This window comes from Belonocnema kinseyi, chromosome 5, assembly GCF_010883055.1.
Source record: "Belonocnema kinseyi isolate 2016_QV_RU_SX_M_011 chromosome 5, B_treatae_v1, whole genome shotgun sequence".
Classification (NCBI taxonomy): domain Eukaryota; kingdom Metazoa; phylum Arthropoda; class Insecta; order Hymenoptera; family Cynipidae; genus Belonocnema; species Belonocnema kinseyi.
In genome coordinates, this window is record NC_046661.1 from 138,528,745 (window position 1) to 138,550,934 (window position 22,190).

The 22,190-nt window shown below is 30.7% G+C and overlaps 1 protein-coding gene across 1 annotated transcript in view; it reads left to right on the forward strand.

The window, feature by feature from the left end:
* LOC117173911 (lipase member K-like) overlaps window positions 1–22,190 on the forward strand; it is a 48,320-nt gene that overhangs the window by 24,268 nt on the left and 1,862 nt on the right. Inside the window, exons 7-8 of the mRNA XM_033362558.1 lie at window positions 17,538–17,697; window positions 17,822–18,117. Coding sequence (XP_033218449.1) covers window positions 17,538–17,697; window positions 17,822–18,117 — 456 coding nt within the window. The remainder of the gene's footprint in view (window positions 1–17,537; window positions 17,698–17,821; window positions 18,118–22,190) is intronic.

Below are 22,190 nucleotides of genomic sequence, written 5' to 3' on the forward strand. Positions count from 1 at the left end.
AATTTGAGTTTCTTTTTATTCAAACTGAAACCGCGAATTTGCGTCACTGACTGTGCTGTTCCTAGCAGCGAGAATGCGAATTATATCCGCTCATTACATATAGGTCTGCACTTCTGAAGCATTGAGTGACCACAGCCTGTCGTCTGCCATAGCAGACGACAGGCAGTAGTAGTTCACACAGTAGTGGTAGTGCTTGTAGGTGCAGAGATATTTAATGGAGTTAGATATCTAAATTCTTGTAAGCACCTACAGTGTCACCTTCCACTCTCTTTAATACTCTCTGATTATGGAAAGAAATCACTTTTAAATCTTTACGTCATTAGAGGTTCTGCCAGAAACTAGTACTTCATTCTTGTAGTAGATTCGTGCTATATCGACTGAAGTCTGATCCATGTCTGGAATGTGCATTAATATTGTTAGATGGGGGCTATGACGTCTGGTTGGGTAACAATCGTGAAAATACAGTTTCAAACAAGTATCAAAATCAGAAGGAAGTTTTGGATTTTGAAAATTTAGGTACACTATTACTCTTTTATTCTTATTTTTGTGCTCTTGTTATTTAATTTTTATTTCCTTAAGTTATCACAAGATGAGCATGTATGACTTGTCACATGCAATCGATTATGGTTTAAATAATATAAATTTTAAAAAATTTACCCTGATTCTTTTAAGGCTGTACTCAGGCTTTTGTTATGGGATTCCTAAAACTTGAATATAATAAAAAATAAAATTGGTAGTAGTCTTATCTACAGCTTCTTAAATAACGAATTTAAAACGTAATACGCGCTCTTTCTACTATTGTACGGTTCTTGCGCTCCGATTTGCTGTTTTCTTCCGCAGTGTATGATGCCAGATTTTCTTTCTCTTATCCTCATGTGAAAAGGTAATCGTCGATTCTAAGTTTACAGAATTCACGATCGTTTTCTGAAAAAGAACCATCATTTTTCTTTAAAATTTGTTTAAGATTTTTTTTTCGAAACATTAAAATATTTGGAAAACTTCAGGCTTGAGTTTCTGAAAATACAAGTGTGGATATAAATGCTCGCGTTGACGTAAAGATTTAAAACAAAAGTGCACACAATGGAAAAATCTACTAACATTGGTCCGTACAAGTATCTGTGAAAGACTTTACCAGGTTTTGTTAAGATTTTATCCGTCTTTTTATAGAAGACAATCGATGAGCTGCGGACGCACAATAACGAGATTCTTCCTGGTTTACCTTCTTGTGACGATCATTTCTGCACTTTTTTGTGATCTACCTGATCTCGTGACACCGGTAACACTCGATTTTTTTTTCATGATTTCCGCCGTTACTTTTTGCTCCGAAATAATTTAATTACGGTCATCACACTCACTGTATCACTATCCAGAATGAGTTGCATGTGTTCTCTTATTAATCTTTCTTGAAGGTAATTTATTGTTTGACGACTAGGATCCATACTGTCCAAAACGAATTGCAGCGTACTGAATTTGGAGGTGAGACTCGCTAACACCTTTGCTAAGATAGTAGCCTCCGCCAGATCCTTATCTACGTCTCGTAGCTGGCCCCCCATATTCTGGATTTTGGTACACCTGTAGAACCACATAATCTCCTGTCTTCATCTAGTACTCGTGCACTGAGAATACTATATCGCATGAATTATAATATATAACGTAATTGCTGCGCTATATATCTTAATTATCGCATTATAATAGCACAGAATATGAGTTTCGTACATTGCAAGTTTTTACATTATGTACCGCATAATTGTGCAGTCTATAACGTAAGAATTTAAGTTTATTACGCCATCACATTGTGTTTCTTCTTTTGTGATCTCGCGAGGGTTCGAGTAGTGAACAAACGATCACAGGAAAAATTAAAGATAAAGTTTACAACGATTTCAGGTGAAAGATTCACTGGAACAAAAATTAACCTTGCCAGATAAACTTTACATGAATCGAAGATAATTTCCGATTTTTACCCTTGCCTGGATAATCTTTCATTTTATAATCGCTCCATTTTCATTCGAGGTGTAGTGATGATTACGACGCCAGCGCTATCCAGTGTCGTTTAACTTAATTAAATTTGAGAGAAATGGGGATTCCCACCTGTCAGTTACATTTTGCATCGACGAGTTCAGAACTATTTTCCTAACCTCAGTGAAAATATGTTTAATCATTAGCCGTTGCAGGTCTTACCTACAGCAAATTTTTCCTTTTTTCTGTGATTGTTTCAAATCTGGTGTCTCGATTTATAGCTCGAACTCACTCATACTCTGCCTTTTTCCTATTGCTGCTAAGGACCCGGCGCCGTATAGAAGACGACACTAACCAAATTTAACTTAATTTATTTCCGTGATATTAGTGCATTATAATATCGTATAAAGCTCCGGGAACTGATTGTATCTTATCATATTGCGCTTTCTTGCAATATAGAGATTTTGCGATATCATTGTGCGATATCTTTTTCTCTGTGTGATATTTAGAAAGGAATCTTATTTTGTTGGTTTCTAATTTTAGCTCGTGTTCAACATTCAATTTGTTGAACATGGCTTTCGCGGTCTTGTATAGCAGCAGAAATTGTAGTTGTTCGTATTCTATCATCAACGAGATCAGGAACATCGCTTTGGCATTATCCTATACCGGCTGCTTATCTTCAATACATAACCTTGCGACCGTAGCCGTATCTGAATCATCCCCCAAGGCCGGCATTATTCTTGTTTCATTTACCATATCCTGGATTTCTTGGGCTATTGATAACGAGGTTATTTGAAACTTCCATTTCTGGAAGTTTGTTCTATAAAATTTCTTTAGATTCGTTGTTAAGATGCCTTTCCACAACGTGGATTTGTTTTCCCTGTTAGAAGTAAAATGATTCGAAAAAATAGAAGCGTATGTATATCAAAATATAGTTGCACAAAAAAAAAACGAAAGATAAAGATTACCTCGATTCCGGGTGAAAGATTCACCGCAACAAACATTAATCTGGCCGGTGATGCTCTATATTGTTTATAAGAGGATCTTATAGAATTCCTCGCTTGCGCAACAAACTCGAAATTTAATTATTCAATTACTCTATTTTTGAATACCAGCGAGTCTTGGCGAGTTCTTTTTTTATCAACTTATCCGGCCACGGAACATGTCTTGTAAAGCGACTTTGCAATGACCGCTTCCAATCTTTTAAATTACCTGAATTTACGACGCTGGTAGCTTCTATTATTCTCTAACTCCAGATATTTATTATTGTATCGTAGGGTTAATTCCAAAATCCGCGACATCAGCGAGAGCTTTGGGCATCTACTAACACTTATCCATGCAGTAGCGGAACCTTCAAACCACTTCATTAGCCGAACAATAAGTAACCCACATCTGTACATACTTTTTTTAACTGTTTGGAAAATACCATGATTTTAAATATTTGAATATTTTTTTAATTTGTTATCAGGCGTAATGACTTAAATTTAAAAAATGGTCAGCGAAAAGGATAGAGGTTCAATTTTGAGTCAAATACATTGTCTTTTCATTTTCATGAGAAAGGATTATCATATTTATCTGTTTCTATTCCTGTGTGAAGATATTTCTTTCACAGTATATGTGAGTTAATTTGCTTATGTATAGATCTTAATCATCTGCACACAGAAAATCGCTGATCCTCCAAAAGTACACCAAAATCGATGTTCAATTCAGTTGCAACAAATTTGAGCCACAGATATTTATTACGAGAATCTAAGGGGAAATCATCCTTTTGAGCAGAGGTCCGAACGAAATTTTCGTTACGTTACGTTACGTTATATTTAAACAAAACAAAAGTTTCGTTATTTCAGTTATCGATATCCCGAAGCAAAGCGAATGTTAACATTACTTTCGTTTCATTCCTTTATGAAATAAATGACACATAATGAAAGAATATCTAGTGACTGTTATCTGAATAACTAAAATATACTTGAAAACCTAAATTATACCAGTAATTCAATAATACTTAACAATATTAAAATTACAGTTGCTTCGGATGTATTCGACTTTCAACCATCCGTCAAGGATCGGAGGTCTTTCTTACGAGGTCTAGGGTCACTCTGTTGCTGCAGAGTATTAACCAGGTCCCTTCAACATATTCTTCGAGGAATTTTAAAATCTGTAAAAAAAACCAGGTGCTCCGGAGAATTTTCCAGGATACTGAAACATATTCTTCGAGGAATGTTAAGATCCAGCGTTTATGCGGAGGATAAAACTACTTTCTGAAAAAGCGAGAAAAGTCCGGGTTTCCCCGGTGGTTTATCAGGTAGAATTTTAACATTCTTTAAGAGGGGGGGGGGGAGCTAACTCATTATAGCCCGCTTCTCTTTCCTTTGTTCACTTCTGAGTGCTTGCCTGAGGGACAGCCGCTGATCCCGTTTACTCCGCTCAGATCCTGTTATACTAATCAGAGGCGCGGCGTCAATTCTCGGAAAGGCTATAGAAGGGATGGCTATTGAAGAGTTTCACTGTATTAATATTTATTGCGAAAAAAAATTAATTGCGGTTTCTCTTTCGCTCTGCTACAAGACGATTTTGTCAAGCGTTATTTGGGTGAAATAGATGTTGATAAGCAGGCAAGTTATAATAATAATTACCTCACATTCAAAACAGTAAGACAAATGGTTTTTGTGTTTGAAATATCAAAAAATTAAATTAAAGTACCGAAATATTATCAAGTAAGCTTAGCCCCTAAATTCTGTATCATAGTACAGGAGGTGGTTCTTTAACATTTGTTCCTTATTTCGCATTACAATTTACTCTGAGCTTACCTGAACAATATATTATTTCAATAAATTTATATTATTACTATTCACAATATGTATTGCTATTGAAACAGGCTTCTTTATTGTCTTGTTTTTATAATTGAAAAAAACACGCATGTTATAAAAAAAGAATTTCGTTGTTATAAATTTTAATGCAAGTTGTGTTGTTTTTCCATCAATTTAATTTGTTTATTTTTTATGTTACTTTTTATGATTAAAACAAAAACTAAGAGTCCGTGCGTCGTGTTTCCAAAAATTTAATTTTGTTATTGTTGATGTTCCTTCTCAAGATTAAAACAAGAAATACGTCCCTTGTTAAACAATGAGTAATAAAAAGTTTGTAGCACTTTCTTAAATGCACATTTTTTGTCACATTATTTTTTTTGTATTATGTATAGTTTGACGATACAATGAACTTCTTTATTTTTCATTATTTTTTTTGCTGTCAAAGTGTAAATTTTCGATTATTTAAATTAAATTCAAAAACTTGTTATAACAAGCTTTTCAGGTGTTAAAAAACCCTTTTTATTCTTTGGAATTTTTTTATATCGTACGTTGTTTGGCGTCAAATTTTTAATTTCGTTTTTTTTTCTTTTAATTTTGTGAACGCTGTAACCCTAGTGATTTTTTTCTTATGTAAAAAAATAATCATTTTTGAAAAAAGTATTTTTTCCCTAGGCGCAATAAAAAAAATAAAAAAAAAGGTTTTTAAAGATGTCAGATATTTCAAAAAATTATCTAGAAAATTTTTCATTTTACAGAATTTTACAAAATTTTGAGAAAAATTTGTTTCTATTAAAACCTAAAGTAAAGAAATTATAATTACAATTAATTATAAGTATGAATATTGGTTATAATTTTATAAAAATAATAATAGTCTTTATATAATTATAATTATGTGATAATATATATTCGTATCTTTATAATAGTATTATTATTAAATTTTGTACGTTAAGCAATATGAAAATGAGCTTCACAGTGGGCACAAAATTTGGCGACGTCTTCATGACATCGTTACGACATCTTTACGACAGCTTTACGACATCATATGTCCATGTCGTGATAATGTCGCAACGATGTCATGAAGACGTCGCCAAATTTTGTGCCCACTGGCAAGTTCATTTTCATATTGCTGCATGGACATATGATGTCGTAAAGCTGTCGTTTTATGTCGTAACGATGTCGTAAAGACGTCGCCGAATTTTGTGCCCACTGGGTTAATAAAAAATTTAATTTTACTTCCTAAACTATTTTTTTTTTAAATTGTTCGTCTGTTAAACAATATGATTATCAAGATTATATCTATTATGCTATTGAAAATATTATTATGGATATTTCCTAAACTATTGGGTTGCTCGGTAACTTCGCTTTTTTTAAGGGGGTCACACCGTGTTTCAGGCGGAAAAATCGATTTTTTTATTGCCTAAATTTATTCCTACACATGTGTAAAATATGCTAGTTAATTGATATTGCAATGTTCGAAGTCATTGGAAAGTTACAGCTGTTAAAATGACTAGGTTTACTTCATTGTTTTAAAGCGTTCTTGAACTTCCAAACGCGTTTTTTTGAAACCACGTTTTTCGAATTAGCCGGTATGATATCTCAAAAACGGTTCGCCCGATTGCTTTGACATTTTTGGTGTACATTCAGCCGCTTTTTTCGTACGGAAATAATCAAATAAATTCATGAAATTTGAAAAAAAGTTCAAAACTGTATAAATGACTAAATTTTCAATATTTTCAAAATATCCTAGTTCAAACGATGGCCACAGCTTCACAGATTAAAATATTATTTGGTTTTTTGATTTCAATAAAGCCGTTCGCCCGGGATAATGCCGGCCATGGACACCCTTTTTTTGACATGAGTGTCTTCAGAGTGGCGCCATGCGCATTATAATTACGATTTCGGATAAAAAATTCAAACATTTACTATCTAAAAGGTTAAACTTTAATTTAGGATTCTTCAAACTTGAATATTCCAATGTTATTTCTTTTTTTCCACCCTGTTTAAAGTTACATATCATTCCGAATCGTGTTTCTTAATTATGCTAAAACGATTGGCACCGATTGAGAATTGATTGAGAATTTTGTATTTCTAATTGTTTTTATTCGGATACTTGGAATTTGCCACGTGATGGCGGCACTTTTGTTTGGTGGGAATTATTTGGAGACAGTTATTTACTATCTTTTAATAATATAGATTTGAAACAGTATATACACCAAACTCTCGCTTTCAGTCACCCCGTTCTTAGCCTTCCTGGAACTGCTAGCTCATTCGGTGTCTCATGGAAGCGGGGCGAGGGCGGTTGCGACATTATATATGTAGATATATATTCCAATTGAAAACAAGTCAGGCGGCCCTTACTGTTTACGTTTCGATCCCCCCAAAATCAGTCCAAGGCTATTTGAAGGCAACCTCTGCCACTGGACTGAAAGCGAGAGTTTGTATATTATGAAACAAACTAAATAAACATTATGTAGATAATTCTTACCAGATGAAAGTGGTGCTGAAAAAATGTGCTTATAGTATTTTTTTTTATTAATTCAACTCTCTAAATTTTTAGTGTTTTGGAATATAAGTCGAAGTTCTATAAGCTGAGGTTTCTCAGTCCTTTAATTTATCGTCATTTAAATTATATTTAGCAACAGATTTCTCTCTCCAAGATTTTCCAAATAATCGTTTACATTTTTAGTGACTAAATTTTTCCGTGAAATTTGTGGAATTTATTTCTGGTTAACAATTGTTTTTGTACCTTTTAAAAACTTCTAAATATCTTTATAACTCACACGAATCTTTTCTAGAATTGGTTAATATTATAAGAAGTAATTAAAAATATTTTGAAATCTTCGTCAATTTTCTCTTTAAACTAATTTTAATATTTTTTTAAAAGCCTTAAAAAGTTTTACTAGAAATTGAAATATAATTTTTTGTTATTATTTTCAAACCTTTTAGAAGAATTGAAAAGCATTTTTTTCAAAATCTTCGGAGCTTAAAATTAAAATTTTATTTTTTATAATATTTAATTATATTCTTATTGCATTTACGCAATATGCAACAAATCAGATTTTTAACGACAATATATGCGAGGTCTCATAAATAATTAAAATGATATTATACATTTTTAAAAAATGGATAAGATTTACAATTTAAAGTTTTAAACCTCATACGCTAGAAAAGTGAATTGTTTCAGATTTGCAAATGTAAAATGCAGAATATTCAATTGCAAACGATAAAAATAGAAAGGTCAACATGCCTCTTACTTTTCGAGTTCTATTTCGCAAATATTCGAATTTCCAACTTTCATCGGCTTTTTATTATACTTAATTATTATTTTAATTTTTGTGGCCTATACAACTTTTTAATTAAATAAATTCAATTGCCAAAAGACTTAAAAAAATTGCTGATATTATAATATCCGGTTTAAAAAAAGATAAGTTATCAGAGTAAAATTTTATTTAAAATTACGTCAACTTTTTACAAAATTGTTAATAAATATTGAAAAAGTAACAAGTGTTTGCTTAAACAACTATTGAATTATGAAAAAAAAGAATAATTATTAATTAAACAATCGATGAAATATTAAATTCGTAGTTCATTTATTTGAAATTAATCATAAAATAATTTTTGTGAAATTTTATTTTTTAAATCATCTCTCTTCGTTAAAAAATTTGTTCGTTACAATAAATTACACATAAAAACGGTTTTAATTTATTTGCATAAAAATATTGAATAAATGTTAGATTTTAATAAATCATTGTTTTTGCAGGGAAAACATTTCTTACAATTCTAATGTTTAAAATTTTTTGTTCCATCATTGACAAGACTGGGTTGCAGTCAAGTATACAATGGGAGGACCTACAGCTTAAGGTGGGTTCTAAACCACCAGGAACCTCGGTAAAGGTACGTAGAAAAATGGGCTTTACCGCGGAAGTTAAGTGTAATTGTAAATGATATTTAATTATTACAAATTATTAAATAAAAATTTTGTTTCAAGGAATGTATTAAAAAGAGAAAAGATGAAAGCTTGAAGAGATTGTTATTATTATTTGAAAAAATCTCATCGAGTTTTCGTATATTTTTCTACTGATAAATTTTCAAAATTAGCTTTAATTTTTTAATTTCAATAATTTTAATAATTTTAATAATTAGATAGAGCATAAAAAGCAAAATATCTTTAGGAATAATTAATGAATTGAAATTTCCTAGATTAATTACACAAGAGCTTTATCTAGTCAGTTTATCCTGAAATTTGAAGACAAACCGATTTAACCAGGCCCGTGAAAGAATTTTCTTTAAAAAAGTAGGTAGATTTGAACAAATCATGGTTTTTGCAGGACAAAAATTCGCAACAACTATACCGTTTCCAATTTTTTAATAACAACTGAAGAATCTTCAAATAAAGATTTATTTTTTTAAAAAACTATTTCCTTTAAGAAAAATTGTTTCAATGACTTTACTCACAGAACAATTAGTTTTAAAAATTCGAAATAGTAAAGTTGTGGAGAATATTTTCACCAAAAGAAATTTACTTTTCAAAATGCAAACTATTTTTCAAAGACTTTTTCAAGATAATTTTTTTCTTAAGTTATGAAATTTTTTTATTAGAAACAATGTTTTTTTGTCTAAAATAATTTCTCATTTCTAGAACGATAATTACCTTAATTATATCTTGGTATAATTTTTCTAAGATTTATGAGAAAGTTGAAAATGATTTTCAAAAATTTCAGATATTTCGAAAAAAAAATATTTACAAATTTTCGAAGAAGATTGTATTATTTTACAGGATTTTACCAAACTTCGGGATTTCGAATTAGGAAGAAATTGACGAAAATTTTACAAAATTTTTTTAAATCAACGTTTGATAATTAAAATTATTTTTTAATTTTACTGAAATTTTGAACCTTTTGAATATCTTTAAAATAGATTGGGATTTTGAGAAATCAATTGAAAAGTTTTAGAATATTTCTCAAGCTTTTTCTAAAAATTTATTTTGTGAAATAAAAAATAATGTTAAATTTTACTAGAAAACGTGGGAACATTTTTTTGTTCTCTTTCAACCTTTAGAAAATCTTCAAAGGCTCCGTTTTCAAAAATTTCAAAACTGTACATTCTGTTAAAAATTCTTAGAAGTCTTTTCACGATTGAAATTATTTTCAAATCTTTTTAAAACTTATTGAAAACCTGAAAAAGTAAACAAATTGTCGGAACATTTTTATTTTCAATCAAATGACTAAATCCTCAACCAAAGAAAGATTTTAATTTTTAACGAAACATTGAAAATTTTATGAAGCAATATAAAATTTTAAGCAGAAGAGATGAACTCTCAAACCAAAAAGACGGATTTTTAACGAAAAAAAATCTCTCAAAAACCTAAACATTTCTCTTAAATATTCAAAGCGAATTTAATTATTTCCAAAACTGACTTGACATATTCTTTATTTATTTTTGACAATTTTGTAAACCCTTTATTTTCAGTCTTTTCAACATTATCTTAAAATTAACATTTTAAAATTAATAATCACTTTAAATATTCACTGGAATCTTAAGAAATTTTTCATAGCATTTGGAAATGTTTCAAAATATTTTAAAAACTTTAAAATTTCATTTAGAAATATTCAAAAATCTACAGTTCGTTTTAGGAATATTTTCTTCAAATTTTAAATTATTTTTGAAATTGTTCAAAAGTTTCTAAATATCTTTTAACAACATTTGAATTTTTCCGACAATTTTGAGAAAATTCTGTAAATAAAAAAAATAGCGTAAAATGTTACAGATTCTTTTTAAACAATTTTGTAATTTTTTTAGAATGTTTGGAAATATTTTCAAGTATAATTTAAAAATAAAACATCATTTACCATTTTTTTAGAAATTTTAAAACAAATTTTTGTTCTCTTGATACACTTGAAAATTCCTAAAAAGTTTCTCAATTTATTGATCGCAATCTTCTAACATCTAGATTTCCTTTTAAATTTTGTATTCGAAATCTTTCAAAGTTTAAAATTATTTTGGTATCTTTTTAAAATACTTAAATATCCCTGAAACTATTATATTTATTTTAAATTTTTCTAGGAACCTTAAGGAAATCTATTAATTTCTTGAAGCCTTTCAAAACGACTAAAAAGCTTCTTTTTCGAAATCTAACGAAATCTAGATTTTGTTATAAAGTTGAAATATTCTCGAGATTTAAATTATTTTTTATTCTGCTCCAAAATTCTAAAATTTGGAAATATCTTCAAATGAATCAGTTTCCATTAAAATTTTCGAAAGTATGCAAAAATGAAAAGATTTTCCTAAAGTCTTCCAAAAGAAAGAAAACCTAAATAATTTTGAACTTGTTTAGAAATAGTAATATTGATACCGGTGATTTTTTTGTTACCTGTTTACGTCCATAATTTAATTATTCTTATTTTTTTCATAATTGACCTTTTTTCTATTTACCATTAAATTTTTTCTTTTGAAAAAAAAATGTTTCTAATTGGAATTCTTCCTTTGGAAATTTTGATAAATAATTATCATTTTATAATAAGTATTAATAATATTATAATAAATATTTTCGATAATTTCGTTCCAACAATTCTTTTACATAAAAATGTTTTATTTATTATTTTGAATAATTTTGAGAAAAAACTTAAGATTTCAAATCTTTTAAAACGAAATTTAGATTTTTGAAGAATTGGTACAAAGAATTAAAAAGTTTTTCAGGCATTTTGAAAGTTTTAGGAGAATTAACCAGTTTTCTTAAGATTTCTAGGAAAATTTGTTATTTTTTTGTAAATGAAAAATTAATTAAAAGTTTTTTAAATTATTTCAAATGATTTCATAAATTGGCGAAGAAGTGTCTGGAAGATAGGAAAGAAAGTTTTTAATGATTTTTTCTAAATTTACAAAACAGAGAGTGCAATTTGTTAATTTTTTCATAATTAAAAAAAAAATTAAGTCAAAAACAATTTTAAACTTAGACGGATTTTGAATAATTTACAGCAAAATCTAGATTTTTAAGGACTTTGAGAATTTTAAAATGTTTGAATAGAATAAACAAATCTTCTTAAGATTCCTGATGAAATTTAAAATTGTTTTTTTTTTTTTTAAATGAACTTTAAGACATTTTTTTAAAGAATTCCAAAAGATTTTTAAAAAACTGTCGAACAAGAATCTAAAACATTTAAGGGCAATTTTTCCAATTTTGGAGGATTTAAACAAATTCGAAAAAATTTAAATCAATGTAGAAGATATTATTAGGACGTTTTGAAAATATTTGAAATGTAATTTAAAATTTGAAAAGAGATCAAATTGTTTAAAAAACAAAATGTGGATTTTAGACCGTTTTGAAACCAAATTTTGGAACTTCTGAAGTATTTTGAAAGGCTCCAAGATAATAAAAAAATTGTCTTAAGATTCCTGGAAAAACTTAAAATGATATTTATTCAAAAAAATTAATTTTCTGATATTAAAAAAAACTTTAAAGCTTTTTGACAATTTTGAAAGGTTCAAAAAAAAAAAAGAAGCAATTCTTTCGATTCGTGTGCAAATTTTGAATACTTTTTTTCAAATTAATTTTGGGACAAAATTAAAGTTTCAAAATATTTCAAAAGATAACAAAAAAGGTAAAAAAATCCGAAGATTTCAAGGTTATTCTTTTAATTTCTGAATATTTTTCAGAAGTTTAGGAACAACCGAGTGGGCATAAAATTTGGCGACGTCTTTACGACATCTTTATGACATCCTTACGACAACTTTACGACATCCTATGTCTATGTCGTTTCGGTGTCTTTGCGCTATCGTAAAGACATCGTCAGATCATACGACTTATTTACGATATCCTAAAGACACCTTAACGACATGGACATGGGATGTCGTCAAGTTGTCGTAAAGATGTCGTAACGATGTCGTAAATACGTCGCCAACGTTTTTGCTTACTGGGAATTTAAGTCAGATTAAAAAATATTTAGGAATCTAAGAGGTTTTGAAGAAATTAAAAATATTTTTAAACTTTGAAAGATTGTAGAATGTTTATAAAATCTTCTTTAATTTCTTCCAAACTAACTATTTCTTCTAAACTAGATTTTTCTTAATTTGATAATGAGTAGAAGATTTATGTATTTCAAGAGAATTAAAATAATATACAGGATTCCAACTATTTAGGTTTTGGATTAATAAAATTAGTAGTAATTAATAACAATTAGTTTTTTAATAATTGAAATACTTTTACATTTTGGAAAAATTATAAAAATTAGATTAATGGACTAGAATGGATTGGATTTTATATGGAAAACTTTAAAAAACTAATTTAAGGATAGGTTAGGACATTCCAACCGGAATAAACGATTTTTCAACAGATTGAACCCAGTGGGCACAAAATTTGGCAACGTCTTTACGACATCTTCACGACATCCTATGTCCATGTCGTTTCGATGTCTTTGCGATATCATAAAGACATCGTCAGATCATACGACTTATTTACGATATCGTAAAGAAACCTCAAAGACATGGACATGGGATGTCGTGAAGTTGTCGTAAGGATGTCGTAACGATGTCGTAAGGACGTCGCTAAACTTTGTGCCAACTGGGAACAGTTCAATTGGATATTTTTCGACAGAGCCTTCAAAAAAATTTATAACTTAGAAGAGTTTCAGGTTAATTTATGGCATTTTTTCCGAATTGGATATTTTTTAACGGAAAGATTGAGGTTTTCCCGAAAACTTAACAGTTCAAAGAGTTTTAATTCATGTAAACGATTTCTTGTCGGAGTTGGATATTTCACAACAGCAGCACTTTGGTACTTAAGAAAACTTAAAAGTTGGCAAATTTTAGGTTATCTCAAGAAATTTGGGGTTATGTTAGCGATTTTAGAATATTGATTTTATTCCTAATTTGTGAAAGTATGAATTATCAGCTCCTTTGAGATCCGAAACGAGGCCCCAATGATATGTTTATCATCTGGAAGGCTTAAGAACATAAAAAAATACGATCAATATTGTTCATATTTTGTAAATTTTACAAAAGATTTAAGCCTTTATGATGCGCTAAACTTCCAATTACGGCCTAGATATGGATCCCAGCAGAGCTAGTGAGTCATTTTTTTCAACTATAAGCATAAAATAAATATTTGAAAAATATTGATATTAGACCAATGTGCAAAAAAGAATTAGGGCTGTTGAAACGGGGTTCAAAAATGGCGAAATATATCAAACACTCAGAACGTACCAACTGCTAATCATAATTCGGTTTTAAGGTTTTGAGAGTGTCGCTTTAAAAATTTTCTAGAACTTGAAAGGGGTTTTACGGCAGTGGTATGTACGTTTACTATCTGGTTTTTCGAAAAAAATCCGTTAACTGCTAAAAAATGAGAGTAAAGTGGTGTAGCAACGACGTCAATTTAGCAGGAAATCTAACTAACAGCTGCTGGTTGTGATAGCTCAGTCGTTATTGATCGTACTACCAAAAATACACTGTAGGTAAAAGTCGCATTCGTCTTCGCGGGAATTTTAAATTAGAATAAAAATGCAACTTGTATTTTTTTCTGTAATCGCTTATTGACATGTTTAACTGGGTCTCGTAATAGGGTAAGTGTAGCAAGTGATGAAAGGATGTCGCTGCAAACTGGCTGATAATTCTCGATAATTATTTTTCAATAGAAAAAAATTGTTTTGTGCAAATAACGCATTACGTACAATTGTATAAATAAGGGAAGTATTGAACAACCCATTCTCGCTTTATCGAACATTAATAATACTCGCATTCCGAGAATCTAAAACCTCTCCGAAAGACACGCTTAAAAACTTCACAAAAATTTGCTATGACCATACAGAAAATTATTATTTGAATATCTTGCAGGATAAACGTAAATTCCTTATTGCAAATAATAACATCTGCAGATCTTTGCAAATATTTGAAAATCATTGTCCTTATTCGTAAATATTCATTATTTTTAGATACTGAGATATAGAATAGAAATCAATCTATACAGGAGAGGTCAACCTTTTTCTATTTACTTTTCCTGTTCCGAGACCAAATAAGACATGTCAGTAAACAATTACAAAAAGAAAAACAGAAGTAGTATTTTATTCAAATTGAAAACTCCCACAAAGACGGATGCGACTTTTACCGACAGTGTATTTTTGGTAGTATGATCAAGTACGGCTGAGCCATCTGCTCCAACAACTGTTAGTCCCCAGTGGGCACAAAGTTTGGCGACGTCCTTACGACATCGTTACGACATCCTTAAGACAACTTTACGACACCCTATGTCCATGTCTTTGAGGTATCTTTACGATATCGTAATAAGTCGTGCGATATGACGATGTCTTTACGATATCGCAAAGACATCGAAACGACATGGACATAGGATGTCGTAAAGATGTCGTAACGATGTCGTGAAGACGTCGCAAAATTTTGTGCCCACTGGGTCGGGTTCCTGCTCAATACACTCAATATACTCAATATATTTTTTTTCGAAAAACTAGATAGTAGGCGCACATACATCCTCCGAGAAACACCTTTCGGGGTATAGCAAATTTTCAAAGTGAATTTTTAGAACCTCAAAAACGAACTATTATCGGCCGTTGGTAAGTTTTAAGTTTTTATTAGATTTCGCTATTTTTATGCACCTCGTACTAACAGCCTTAAGGGCATGCTCTTCGTGACCATGTGACTAAACTTTGTGTTCACTGTGTCCAAACAGATTGAGGTCTCATGTTTAAAATTTGACAGATTAAATAAAAAGGACTAAAGAACGTTTGTATACATCAATATTTTTATAGTTCGAGTTATAGCACATCGCAGATAATTTTTGGTTTGATTTATTTCGGATTTTTTGGTTCGCGTATATTGAGCACTGACACCAATTTCGGACTAAATCGTCTAAACCTTAAAAAAATTAATGTAAGCAATAAAATTTGCACATTCGTTGCAAATCAACAAATAAGTATCTGCGTACACGTAACCTATCATTATTTTTAGAGCATTTTTAGCGACTTCTAGCGGAGAGAAAAAGAAACTTTGAACGTCGATAAAGTCGAGATCACGTGAATAAGTTCATTCATAAAATTTTTTTGTGGAGAATGAAATGATTTTAATTTTTTTCGGTCCTCACTACGTCCACACGGATTGAGATATCGTGTTCAGGATTTAGGAAGTTATACCAAAAGGACTAAGAAACGTTTTTATCTATCATAATGTTTATAATTACGAAGAAAGTTTCCTAGTGAAATACTATAGCAATAGGAAAAAAACTTTTAACGTCGATAAAGTAGATGCCTCGATTGAAAAAATCGAGGAACATCTTAGAATGTGATTTGCCCGTGGGCGAAAGACAAGGCGAGTTGGTTGGAATACTCCGAAGAGTCAATTTGATCACATTTCCGGTGCTGCTGTTTCCAATTTGAAATTTATCTTTTATTTTTAGGACAACAAAATGAAAATCATTCTACACAAAAATTTCATGAACGAACTTAGTCACGTGATCTCGACTTTATCGACGTTCAAAGTTTCTTTTTTTCTCCAATAGCAATCCCTAAAAACGCTCCAAAAATAATGATAGGTTACCTGTGTACAGATACTTATATTTGTTGATTTGCAACGAATGTGCAACTTCTATTGATCACATTAATTTTTTTTTAAGGCTTAGGCGATTTAGTCCAAATGGTAATATCCCACTTCATCGATTTATAAATAAACTTTCTTTAAAACTATAAACATGTTGATGTATACAAACGTTCTTTAGTCCTTTTTATCTAATCTAATTTAATCTAATCTAATCAAATTTTAAACACGATATCTCAATCCGTGTGGACACAGTGAACACCAGAAAAATGCTCATAACCGGGGACTTCTTTGGTCACGTGGTCACGAAGAGCATGCCCTTAACATCAAATTACTTATAATGTACAGTTGTTCGAATTAATGTTTTTTAAAAGACTTTGCTTTTTCTTTAGTTAAATAATCTAAAAACTATATGTTTATCTAGTAAAACTATCTGAGTAAAATATCAGAATTCGCAAAGAAATCGCTAACATTACCTAAAATTGTTCTAACTGTTAAGTTTTCGGAATGACCTGACTGTTTCTGATGAGAAATATTCAACTTCGGCAAAATTCTAAGTTTCCTAAAAGATCTAACTGTTTCTGTTAAGAAATAGCGAGTTCCTGCTTAAATTCTCTAAGATAACGTTGTGCTGTGCAAATTTGTTAATTTTCTATGTGACCCAACTGCTTCTGTTATAAAATATCCAATTCCAGCGAGAATTTCCCAACGTAACCTTAAATTATGTACATAAGAGCTTTTATGAGACCCAACTGCTTATGCTGTGAAATATCTAATTCAGTATCAAGATCTATTTGAAAAAATATATTCCCGTTGAAAGAAATCATTACTGAAACTCAAACATTTAGAACTTCACATTTTTATTAATGCCTCAGTTAATTTAATTCAAAATACATATTTGCAGCGATATATTTTGAATCCTTATTTAGTTTCATCATTATCGAATTTCTTGACTTTACACCACGTGGACTTCCAAATCACGAACTCTTAATTCTATAGTTGAATTTGCGGGGAAAATAAATTTTGGGAGATATAAAATTTGGGTAAACTGAGACCTTAACGAAAAGATGGTTTTAGAATATGCTTTGGAAAGAAACGAGATGAATCAAAATTTTTGATGTTCTTGTATCAAAATATAGCACTAGTTACGCCACCCCAAAGGAAGTGAAACGTATTTATAGAACTGTCTCTTTACAGTGAAAAAAATTAATTAATAACGTAAATAAGTGTGCTTTACAGATCCTGTGAAAGTACCACTTGGAAATTCCTCAGGATTGAGCGACTGGAGCCTAATGGAGTTTCCTCGACTAACTCTGGGCTCAATTCGAAGACCTCGCCTCTTCTCATGTTTATACCAGCCCGCTTTTTTGATTGTTGATGATATATTCCACGAAGAAATGTATTACTTTCCATTACTGCAACGACGTCACCAGTGGATGTTGTTAATACTTTCTGTTCTTCATTTGGGATAGGTATGTAGTTAAATGTACCTTTTCCCTTCAATTATAATGGTTTACCGGCAGGAAAAGTGTATTTATGAATTTCGAATTGACGATGCGGACTAACGTGGGAAATAAGCCGAATAAGATCTATTTGTGGGAGATTGAATCCAAGTATGTGTCTAGAAGGATGCCGGGTATTACGAGACCTGAAAAATGCAGACTTTGGAGGAAACCTGGCGGGTGCATCATTGGCAGGAGAAGTACTGGTACTGGCAGGAGATCTGGTCCTGGAACGAAGAGGACGCTCGGTAGAGGGGTACTTGTAGAATTATCAGATCATAAGCGGCGAGTAGTACCAGGAACAGGGTCACCATTAGGTAAACAGTCGAACTGTAAACTTGACTCTGTAACAAGAAACAGAGCAATAATTTTTTTTAGTAGAATATCGTATGATGGTTCACCGGTTTCAGCCACTTTAAGAAGTTTTCCAACTTTAAATGCTTATAATTAGTTAACTATCACCAATGCTCCTCAGTGAAGAGGAGATTGCCGCCCTGCGTGCTGAGTCTCTTGTGTTTCACATGGCACTGCGAAATGGTAGATATAAATGAGATGCAGGGCAGGGATATAGCGCGAGAGGATATAAGCGAGAGCGAATATAAACGCGGGTCCAGTGTAAAATTATCTGGTTTTATATATCAATAATTTGAAAGGTGCGAAGTTATAATGTGGAATTTAAAAGATGTGTTAGCAGAAGGTCAATTAATATTGGATAGAACGAAAACAATAAAACTATTGAAAATATTCATTATTTGAAGATAACTTTTACAACTCAGTATTATAACTTCACATTAAGAGACTGCAATTTTCTTCTAAAGCGACTTGAATAATATTTTGAAGCTAATAATTCAGTTGCTTCTGAGCTAACCCGGGAAAAAATCCTAATATTCAGCAATCCTCCCCGCATGCTCTGTCATGAAAAACAGAGTTTTGCGCAGGTTGAAAAGAGCTTTTCAGTCCTCGTTTTTCCTCGAAAACGCTCGAAAATTTCGAATTTGGAAATAAGTAGGCTTCCGCGACTATTAAAGAGGATTTCGCGATATCCTAAAACTCCCTCCGTGCTTTGTAAAATCGAGTTTTCCGGATGATTTTAGAGTACTGAGCGAGCACGTAACGAGATTTCAAACAAATATCCAGTGAGGTACAAGTGCTCGCTAAGGTGTCTTTAATGCTCGCGGAAGCCTACTTGATTCCGAATTCGCAATTTTCGAGCGTTTTCGAGAAAAAAAGGAGGACTGAATTGATGAAAGTTGAACAAAATAGCTTTGGTTTTACGAAATTCACAATTTTATTTTTAAAAACGTTTGTCTCTAATTCAGGAACAATATCAAAGTGAGTAAATTAAAGTAAATCTTTTTTTATTGTTTACAATACACTGTGTCAACATCTGATTAGGATAAAATTTTATAATTTTTATAGTTTGGCTTGTTGCAATAATAAAAATGAAAAAATAGGCGAATTCAAAGTTCCATATTATTTTAGTATCCGATTAATAGATTCCCAATTTTTTCGCTCCTAGAAAATAAATTACAGGATTTTCTCTGCTCGCATTTTAAAAGTTCTAGATCGTTTTTTTACATAAATATAATTAATATGATAATTTTTATTATTATCTCGGAAGTTTAAAGAGAAAGAAAAATTGTTCGCATTAACTTTGTAGGAAGAAAAAAGAAAAAACATGGAGAATTCCATTTTTTATTTTACTTTTGCGGCGGCGCTGAGTCGTTAAAAATAATTCCTCGGACCCTCTGAAGAAATGACATATAAAAATTCAGGATTTGCTCGGACGTCTTCCGGATTAGCTTTTTTCACTATACTAGATTGTTTTCCAGTGGGGACAAAATTTGGCCATGTCTTTACGACATCGTTACGCCATATTTATGACAACGTTACGACATACTATGTTCATTTCGTTTCGGTGTCTTTGTGATATCGTAAAGACATCGTCAGATTATACGACTTATTCACGATATCGTAAAGACACCTTAACGAAATAGACATAGGATGTCGTAAAGTTGTCGTAAAGATGTCGCCAAATTTTCTGCCCACTGGGTTCGGATGAGAAAAGTACAAATGTACGTCTAGTTTTGAAATAATCAAATTTCTAACTTAAAAGTCCACAGGCGTGAATGTTATTCCAAAATTTTCGCAGGCACATATTGGCATGTCTAAATTTTAACCGAAAGAAGCTGTAAATATCCCACCAGGATATGCACCGTTAAAAGTTTACCATATGTGCATTCAGATTTGTTTCGTTACACGGCGAGAATTTTCAAGAGATTAAATCACAGACCTGCTCCTGGATCTTATTCTAGATTTGGCGTGAAAGCTAAGATCTCGGAACTCTTGCATTTGAAGCAACGGCCTTTTCTTTAAAACCCAGTGGGCACAAAATTTGGTGACGTCTTTACGACATCGTTACGACATGTTTACGACAACTTTATGACATCCTATGTCCATGTCGTTTCAGTGTATTAACGATAGCGTAAAGACATCGTCAGATCATAAGACTTATTTACGATATCGTAAAGACACCTTAACGACATGGACATAGGATGTCGTAAAGTTGTCGTAAAGATGTCGCAACGATGTCGTAAGGACGTCGTCAAACTTTCTGCCCACTGGGAAATTAAGGGTTTCGTGATCTAAGTTATTGTGTCAAAGCTGGATATGAATCTAGTTAGATATTAAATCGTTTCAATTTAGGCGTGCGAAATATAAATTTATGAATGGAAAGATGAGGGAGCACGTTATGTGGACGTGTAAGCATGCCACGTTACAGTTATCGTATTGTCCAAATTTCGCTTCCACTGAAACTCAAAATACTTTCTGCTTTAAAAATTTGTAGTAATTTTTTATCAACAAAGAAACTTTTGGGATTCTATTTTCTATTGTACATCCATTCTGGATTACCCTGAATAGATTGTATATTAAATCTGGCAAATGTTAATTTTCATGTACACAAAAATAGTTTAAATAAAATTTCAGATATATTATATTATTATATTTACCAATAGAATTGAAAAAAACCATGAAGTATATGAGGAAAGTATTAAGAATTCTCATCTTTTCTGAATTCAGGAAAAGCTGATAAATGTATTAATAAAGAATTGAATCAACACAATCTGACTTAGGAATATATTCGAGCCTTCTGGCACTATAAAGTGCAGATCTCCTTGAATCGTTATCTCGATCAGAGGCGTGAAGGTTGTTATTCTAAGCCATTTATAACTCATAAGAGTGAGTTTTATTAACAAAATACAATTAATAGAAGCGTTTAGACTCAGATTCTGAAAATACTTATTTCGAAAAACAGAGTATACAAAAGAAAATATATAATTGAAAGGACTGATCGATGAATGTTAGATGCATTTTAGAATAAGAAGTACAGTTCCATAGGATAAATAAAATAAGGTAAAAAAAATATAAACCTGGAAGTCTAGGATTATAGAAGCATTATTTAAGAAGAAATTTTTATATTTCGTTAGAATTAGTGTTTTTGTTACACAATTAATCTCCTTGGTTATGATATTTTGTTCTAAACTCGTTCTTTGTTTGATTGAACATTATTTGTTTTCAAATGCAAATTTAATTATTCGACATTTAGTTGAAAAGTGATCTTTTGTAGTTGAAAATTCAATTGCTTGGTTAAAAATTTATGTGTTTTGCCCAAGGTTAATTTTTTTGGTAAAGGATTAAAGTTCGTAGTTGAAAATTCATTTTCTTGTGTGAAATATTGAAAATTTATATTAAAAATTTATGTTTTTCGTTAAAAATTAATTCATTTGGATAAAGATTTGTCTTAAAGCATTTTTCAACTGCATTTTTGAATATTATATATTTTATTTAATATATTATTAACAAAATTCAACTATTTTGTGGAAAATTCAAATATACATTTAGTTGAAAATGCGTCTTTTTTGGGTGAAACATTAATATTCTTGTTTAAAAATGTATTTCTATCGCTCAGAAATCAACTAATTCGTTAGAAATTCTTCCTTTGTTGGTTAAAAATAATTTCGATTTCTAAAAATTAACATATTCACTTTTTACTTGAAAATAAATATTTTTTAGTTGAAAATTCAACCATGTGATTGAAAATCCACGTATTTTGTAGAAAATTAATGTTTGTGGTTAAAAATGAATATTTTTGGTTGAAGTTGCATCTTCTTCGGTAATAATTTAAAGTTTTTGATCTATACGATTTGTGGCTTAAGAATTATATTTTTCAGTTGAAAATTTAAACTATTTAATTGAAAATTAATCTATTTTGACATAAGTTAATTTTCTGTTGAAAGTTAATCTTCGAAGTTGAAAATTTATTCTTCTGATTGAAAATTCATCTTTTTGTTATAAATTTAACTTTTCAGTTAAAAATCTATTTTTCGGG